At 49.5% G+C, this 8,211-nt stretch overlaps 1 protein-coding gene across 2 annotated transcripts in view; it reads left to right on the top strand.

Moving 5' to 3' along the window:
• The window catches only part of SIX3 (SIX homeobox 3), a 3,889-nt gene extending 1,850 nt beyond the window's left edge, over nt 1-2,039 (top strand). Inside the window, exons 2-3 of one of the 2 annotated variants that reach the window (XM_061990306.1) lie at nt 1,365-1,524; nt 1,938-2,039. In XM_061990306.1, the coding sequence (XP_061846290.1) occupies nt 1,365-1,524; nt 1,938-2,039 (262 nt within the window). Of the gene's footprint in view, nt 1-1,364; nt 1,558-1,937 lie in introns of those variants that run through there. The other variant, XM_061990307.1, reaches the window with a different exon arrangement.
• The last annotated feature ends 6,172 nt before the right edge of the window (nt 2,040-8,211 follow it).

Genomic DNA, 8,211 nt, shown 5'->3' with positions numbered 1-8,211 from the left:
TTATAGCATTGGTGCTATTGAGTCAAGATTCTGTAGGGAAAATCCAAACTAAAAGTGCTTCGCTATTTAATTTACATTAAATAGAAAACAGATCAGCTTAGGACTGTAAATAAACAGAAGTTGCCTACGGATGCTTTTGTTGACTCAACGCTGTTGACAGCAGATGAATGCAGTAGGAATTGTAAAGGGGGGGGGAAATCAAAGACGCGGAAATTAGACAACTTAAAACAATGAGAAATGTAGAATAAATCAGCTACATTTTTCCTGTTCTTTGCAGGAGGTTAAATAGAAAATACCTCGGTGAGATGCAGTTGAGCGTAGAGTGTATTTTGTTTTACACTGGTAATGTTAGGGGCTGTGACTGGCTGCTCAGCCCAGGACTTTTAGCTCTAATCCTTGAATCTCGCTTTCTTTGGATTTCGGGAGCAGAGGAATATTCACAACACACTAGGGAACCTAGATATCGTTTACTGCCTCTTGGAGGGGGTGGGGGGAAAGGCAAAAAACAACGTTCAACACCTATGTGCCCTTAAGTGTTGACGGTGGAAGGATCAGCACTTTAAAGCTAATTTTGGCTTTCAGGTGAAATGGGGACTTCAATTTCGAGTCCAAAGAAGCGCTGTGTTCCACAATCCCTCTTTTTATTTTATTGAGCGCGCTGTGTCTCCGGGATGGCACCTTCCCTCAGCCTCGCCGCAGCCTCCCGAATGTTTGTCTGTCCACTATAAAATATTTAGACAAATATTCTCCCGACTACAGAATGAGGGTCCTGTAGGATTATTTCCCTCTGCAGTCCAATTCTTGCAGCTTTCCACAGTGGTCAGGCTTTTAAGGAGCTCATACAGACACGGTTTTCTTCTAGGCCGGCGGTGCAGCGGGCATGGCTGGCTGTCCGTCCGGGAAACGGGAAAGCGCTGCTCCCGTTTCTCAAGCCACGGTGCAGCGAACCGCTTCTCCCTCCTCCTTACCCACCCCATCCCCTTCAACCCCGGTCTCCTTTCAAACCATCATCCCTTTAGTTTTATTGGCGCTGTGTGCCATCCCCTCCGAGCTGGCCTGTCCCGGAGGTGCAGCGAAGCCCCGGCACCGGCCCGGCCACTCTCGCAGCAGGGACAGCGCGGCCCGGGCGCTCGGCTCAGTTCGGCTCGGCCCTACCGCCCGCCGCCGCTCCCGGGCTCCGCGGGCGCTGCGGGAAGGCCGCCGGGCCGAGCCTCGGGGTCCTCTCCGTTCCGGGCCGGGCTGGGCCGCGCCGGGGCCGCGGCTGTCCCCGCGGGCGCGGGGTCGGTCAGGTGCCGTCCCCTCGGCGGCGGCGGCCGGTGTCTCAGAGGGGCTGTGCTGTTGTTTTGTCTCCCGGCGCGATACAGGCTCCAGCACCAGGCGATAGGACAGAGCGGCATGCGGTCGCTGGCAGAGCCCGGCTGCCCCACACACAGCTCGGCCGAGTCTCCGTCCACGGCGGCCAGTCCGACTACCAGCGTCTCCAGTCTGACAGAAAGAGCCGAGACGGGCACCTCCATCCTCTCGGTAACCTCCAGCGACTCGGAATGTGATGTATGATATCGGAAAACAAACAAACAAACAAAAAATCCAAACAGCCAAGCACCCTTTCCCCCACCCGAGCAAAACAAACCGAGGCAACCTAGTATCAGGAGACACACACGCATGCACGCACACACACAGCCAGGAGGAAAGAAAAGGCCAAACCCGACCCAAACATGATAGCAAACAAACAGACAGGGATCAGAGGATCCACCACCACCACCGTCAGCCAACACCACCACCAAGAGATGGAGCTAAAACTTCAACAGTCACATACGCTGGTGCTGCAGCGCGGGGGGGTGGGGGGGCGGGAAAGAATAATTATTATATATATAAAATGAAAAAAAGAGAAAAAACAGACAAAAACAAAGCAAAAGTGACAATTGTATTCTTTTTAGGACAAGCACGATTTCTCCTTTGCGCTTTTCCATGGACGCATTTCACCCACTTGCATGATGATGATGATTAAATTTGTATCTGGGAAAAAATATTCTCTATAGTAAAAAAAACCAAACCGAAAACAGACAAACAAATGCAAACTCCAATCGAATTTGTACAAAATACGAAAATAAAAAAAATTTAAAAGGAACTCCTTGAAGAGGGAAATAACAAATGTTTATCGCCTTTTTGTTGATCCTATTTCTCTCTCTTTCTCTGTCCCTCTACCCTTCTCTGTTTTTTGTTGGGTTTTGGTTTTGTTTTTTTTTTTTTTTAAGTCCAAGTGATGGTCCAGCCAAGATGCAATTTTCTGTTTTTTTGTTCAACAGACAATCATTTTATTCGTAAGCACCTTTTTTTCTACACTTCTGTCACTGCCTGTGTGGGTACTGGTTATAAATGTGGAAAAAGAATAGTTATGACTGTAACAGATTTTTATTTTTATTTCAAAATTTTATATGAATTATGTATATCTTAATGATGCGGTCATTTTCCCAGTTTGTAATATATGTGTAGAAATGCTTGTATATGATATTTGCTCTACTCTTCCTTTCTTCCTTCCCCCTCTCTGTCTATCTCCCTCCCACCCTTTCTCTCTCTCCTTTTTATTTTCCTTGACTCGGTGTTCCTTGCACAAACTTAGCTGTCAAGATCTGACGTGCTAGGTTTTCCAAAGGGACCTCAGCGATAGAAAAAAAAGGAAAAAAAAAAAAAAAGGAAAAAAGGAAAAAAAAAAAAGCTTAGGGTGCAACCGTAGTTATCTTATGCAAAAGCTATTTTGAGTATTTCATAGCAGCTTCGGGGGTCTCTTCTTAAACTCCACGTAGGACGCTTAAACTATTGTTTCCTTAACTGCGTGTTTATCTATATGTACAAACTTTCTAAATCAAATACAGTATTCCATTTTCTTATCTATCCAGAGATGTTGGTGTCTTTGTCCGCCACGGAAAAAACACTTCCTCCCCGTGGGCGTCTCGCGGTGTCCCCTGCCCGCACCCTGCCCCGCCGCCAACCGCACAGTGCTGCGCAGCCCCTGCGCGGCCACTGGTCTCGCCGCTGCGGCGGGACACCAATGAGGGCTTTCGGGGGGACAGAGAGACCCTGCGCGAAGGCCGCCGGAGACGGCGAGGACAGAGGGCTGACGCAGCGGCGGCAGCCCGGGGCGCGGGGCATGGCCGTGTCCCTCCGAGTCCACTCTGCCACCACAGGCTCTAGCATTTCTGTCCCCCTTCGCCCCGAGTCCTTTTTTTGTGCTCTCCGAGCTGAAATGCTTCCCCGGGCCAAACGTCTGCAGGGCCGAGTGTCCTCGGACAGCAGTTAAGACGTATCGGGATTTGTTTTGTAGCTTTAAATGAAAACAAAAACATAAACTCCTCGCCCTAAGCGGACTGCAGCTCCTCCTCCTGAATCCGGAGTATATTGTAGTGTGCTGAAAGAAGCCTTTATTTGCATGACTAACAGTATTTCAGCATCTTTCTTTCTTTTTTTTCCCTTTTCTTTCTTTTTTTTTTTCCCCCTCCTCATTACAGTTTTCCTTTGCCCTGGGCAGATTATTCAGCCGTGAATTATCAAGAGGTAAATTCTCAACTTGTTTTTACTTGAAAATACAATTTTGAAACTTACCAGGGATTTAGGGAGAAACGTGCCTGGAATTTCTTGACCATTTCCAAACTAATTTGGGCTTCCGATCTACTTTTGTGTTGCCCCATTCGCCTCTCCTTCTTCCCTCCTCACTATTTTTTTTAGGAGCGGGGGAGGAAACCTAGTTTTAAGGAAAGCTTTAGGAAATGCCTGGGCTTCCCCTTGCGGTCCCCCACCCCACGAGGCTGCCTGGGGATCTGGGGTAACCCCCCAGGGTGTGAGATCTTACAGTAAGTTACTAGTGGGTAATTTTAAGGAATACGTTGATGTGCAAATACGCTCACACACCTTTGGTGGCCTCGAGGAAAAGCCGTGCGTGTATGCACAGAGAGTACTTAGGGGACGTGTGCCCCATGAAACCACCCTAATTGGGGACGATAGAGTTTCTGCGCTGGGATGCTGAGCGCCCGCCAACCGCGGAGACCCACGTAAGGGTGGCGTGGGGATTTCTCCCTCGTTTCTCCACAGGAGCCATGGCGGGGAAAGACACGGACGGCCTGGAGCAGGGCCCGCCCCGTCGGGGTTCGCCTTCTCCGCCCCGAGGGCTTCGTTCCACGCGCGGCTCTGTGGTGGGGTCTCCCCACTGGTGGGTTCGGCGACGTCACTGCCCCGTCGCCGACATGAGTGAGATGTTAAGAGAAAATAAAGCCCGGTTGTACGTAATGGACAGGGCTTGCTTGGGGAGAAGACGAGTCATACGCAATAGGACTCCCGTCTCCACGTGGGTGGAAGAAGGGGGTTATGTGATGTTCTTCCCCTCCCCCATAAAGCTTTTAGAAGGGAGAATTATTACCCAGGAAGGGATAAAAGGGCCCCTCGAGGCTGGCACCTAGCACGGGTCTCATGCGTGAGTTCGGGCTGCCCTTTCTCTTCCCCTCATTCACAGAGCAGTAGATAGGCCTTTGTAGGAAAAATCCTGGCCCTTCCCATCTACCTCGGGTTAGGGTAGGAAGAAGATCTTCCAGGGCAGTACATTGGTTTTAAGTGCAATATTTCTGCTCTTCACTGGTAGGAGTGTTGTTCTCGTCTTGCTTAATTTTTAACAGGATTTAATACCTGAAAAGACTCAGAGGCGTGAAAGTTTGGGATTTTTTTTTCTTTCTTTCTCTGCCTTCATTTTCGCATCTCGAAGCTGCAGCTAGAAGGCGTCAAGCCGGCAGCAATAATCTACCTCAGCTGAGCCTTACACTGATAGGTTTGGATTTTTCTTCCCTTTGATTAAGCCTCCAGAAGATCTCTCCGTCGTGCCATGGCAGTTAGGGAAGGCCAGAGATTGCCTTTAGCCTCACTCCACCCGTACCTGGCTTCAAGCTCCAGCCTCCCAGGCAGGGCCCTTGCTCTCATTCTCCCCCCCTACCTCACCACTCCATCCCCGAAAAGTTACCCCTTTGGCTGGGGTCCCAGCCCAAATCCGGAGGATCTGGCCTCTTGGAGGGGGAGGGGGGGTGAGGGGGGTGGAGGGGATGAGGTTTGGGTTCGTATCTCCCCGAATCCCGCGGGGCATTTTATTCGGGGCGATTAGGGAAGGGGGATGGCAAAGGACACACACATCTGGGGCGGCCGCCGGTATCTGTGTGGTTTCGGGGTGCCAAGGGTGCAGCTAATGATATGCCGTTTCAAAGCCGGACTCCGTACCGGATAAATGATGCTGTTTCAGGATTTGCATTAAAAACCTGAATGGCTGATTGAGGTGTAAATCTATGAAAAGCTGCGTTTAAGCCTTCTCACCCACTAAGTCCATCTGCCCCGGGAAGATAGGGCCTATCGAGTCTCGCCAAACTGGGGGGCTGCTTCCTCTCCGCCCCCGGCCGAGCATTATCGACGGCCCCTCTCCCAGCATTAGTTTATTATCCGCGCCGAGCTCGGCCGTTGATTAAGATGAAATTACTCGGAAGCTGAAGTGCGTTTGATCAATATTGAAGCGCAAGCCGGGAGGACGGGAGGCAGATGGCCGGAGGCCGGCAGCACACCGTGCTGCCTCCCCGGGAGCCGGCACAGGCGACCCCGCTTCCCTGGCCGGAGCCCTGCCGCACCACCGCCCCCCGCTCGGGGCCGGAGGATGGAACACGGCATGGCTTCGTCCATCGGTCGGAAGTCGGGCCGAGACCAGCCCGGTCTGGCAGTAATTTGGAGACCAGAGTTACTCCTCCTCCCCACCGCCCATCCTGTCGCCGTGGGGCTATACCGCTGCCTTCACCCCCAGCGAGCTTCGTTTAGCGGCTCCAGTGGCTTTGCGTGCACCCGGGAGGGGGTTCTGGAGACCACCGAAATCACCTGCCTGCCCCCCCTCCCTCGCCGTTGTGGCTGCCCGAGGGCCGGCCCGAGCACTTTAGCGTGGCCTGGTGTCCTTTGTCTGCCTGCTGGGCCGCAGCTACTGCCGGTTCTCCGCGGCCAAGCCTGGGCCTCGGTCATCCCCAGCTCCTCCTGCCTGATCAATTACAGCCGCCTTTTCGAAGGACTTGAATCTGTTTGCCCATTGCCCTTAATTTTTAGCATACCCAGATGAGGTTACTGCCCCGGCCCGAAGTGAAAAGAAATGTAGACGTTGGTGCCCTGGTATTGCTCTGATTTCTTCGGTTAGCTGAGCACAACTTTCTATTCGTGTTTATTCATGCAGTTTCTTATTGAGCTCCACATCACACTGGCCTGGATTTTGCGTGTAGGGAGAGGACAGAAAGACATTGCTTTTTTCTAGAGCACACACACACACACACGGGTGTGCAGACTGACACACACACACACACGCACCAAGCCAAAACGCAGAGTACACCCGTGGCCTGTGGCTGCATCACCACTCTGCAGAGAGCCCTGATACACAGAACTTTGCAAATGGTGTATGAAAAAAGGGGAAATGAACCAAACCATACAGTTGCAAACTGACCAAGGGACGGAGAAGGCGGGGAGATGGAGGGGACAAGGGGAGAGAAAGGCTTGTGAAGACAAAGCACTAAAACATTACAGATGATCAAGCTATATATTGTCTTCTGGCACAGTAATGTCAAAAGGCAGGGACTTTCGGGATATAGCTATGATTAAACGATCCTAAAGGGATTTCTGTTGCAGTGTTTGCGGGAAGGAAGACTGTGTGGTTTTGTTTTCGTCGCTGTCCCTTTTTATTTTGAAAGCAAGGTGTTTGCAGGCCAGGAAGCTTCAGAGCAGCTCAGGACCTCGGGATCTGCAAGAGAAGGAAGATGCAAGAGAGTGATGCATAAAGAAATGGTAGATGTAAGTATATGAAAGTGTGTGGTTCGAATCTCCTCACTGTGAGCGAGGTGAAGTGACAGGATTGGCTTTTCCTGCCGCAGGCAGGTCCTTTAGCAAGCAGATCAAAAAAGAAAGAAAACTACAGTGGAAGTCAAGATTTACAGTATCTAAAGCCGGACTGAGACTGACTTTAATTCCAGTCCTGGCTATTAGAGGGAGATTTAACTTCACTGCAAATATTTGCTTTTTTTGTCCCCATAGAAACATCATTAGGGGAAGTTCATTTAATAATAAGGTCAATTAAAGAGTGTTTTTCAATGAGTGGAGGAAAAATTGCTTTCCTACTGGAATAACCTCTCTAGCAATATCTGGGAACAATGAAGTAATGCAGCCATTTATCAGAACACACTGATTTCCACACGATCCTGGAAGAGCACGTGTGTATGCGTGGGTGTGTGTACATGCGTACAAGGGTGAGAACTCAAATCCACGCAGTGTGGCTGCATGCACTTGCTGATAGGATGGAGTCGATGTATATAATGTCTACAGACACACACACACATACGCATGTGGAGACACATATACGTAGACATATGCATATTTTCAGATTAAAGTAGCTCTTGTAATATCTTGTAGAACACTAAACATTCCCTTTTGATATCTAGATAGGTCAGCAATATGGTTCAATAACATTGGAGGTGTCTGTATATTCTCCCTCTTCAGTCTATGATAAAACATTCTTTAAGACTATTGGGATTTTACACTGTAATTCTATTAAATAGTAATTGAAGGGTCGCGAGAGGCTATGATACAGGATCAGCAGTGTGTAAGACATCCGTTTGAACTTTAATTTGGAATCATAGGCAGATGGGATCACGGCCTCTTTGTGGTGCTTGCAGATTTAAAACTAGCCGGCACATGGAGGAAAAAAAAAAACCCAAAATACCCAACCAACCCTGCAATGCAGATTCATTCATTAAACATGAAAGGTTAGTGTTAGAGAGGATAAATATTTAGATGTCTAGGTAAATACAGAAATATATTTCCCTCTCCTCACCTCCCTCCTACCGTAACTCCCAACTATCTCAGGTACCAATTTCCTATTGTTATTACAAATAACTTTCCTTTATATCCCCAGTGGGGATAGGGGTACCTGAATCACTTATTCCTACCTGCATCACAGTCTATCTGCGAAACTCTTCCCTTACTTGCAGTCCTGGAGGAAGCCAGCCTTACTTATTTATTTCTTTATTTACTTGCTCTTTTGCTGCTTCTTCCTTGCACCTCCTGGGACTATTTTAAATAGTCCCTTGGAGGGATTGCCGGTGCCCAGCCTCGCCATACAGTTGAGGGCACGGCAGAGAAGGAGCGAGTTGGCTGCAGTTTGAA

Source organism: Colius striatus, chromosome 2, assembly GCF_028858725.1.
Source record: "Colius striatus isolate bColStr4 chromosome 2, bColStr4.1.hap1, whole genome shotgun sequence".
NCBI lineage: Eukaryota > Metazoa > Chordata > Aves > Coliiformes > Coliidae > Colius > Colius striatus.
The sequence above is the reverse complement of the archived record's forward strand: the minus strand, read 5'-3'. Positions and strand labels throughout refer to the sequence as shown.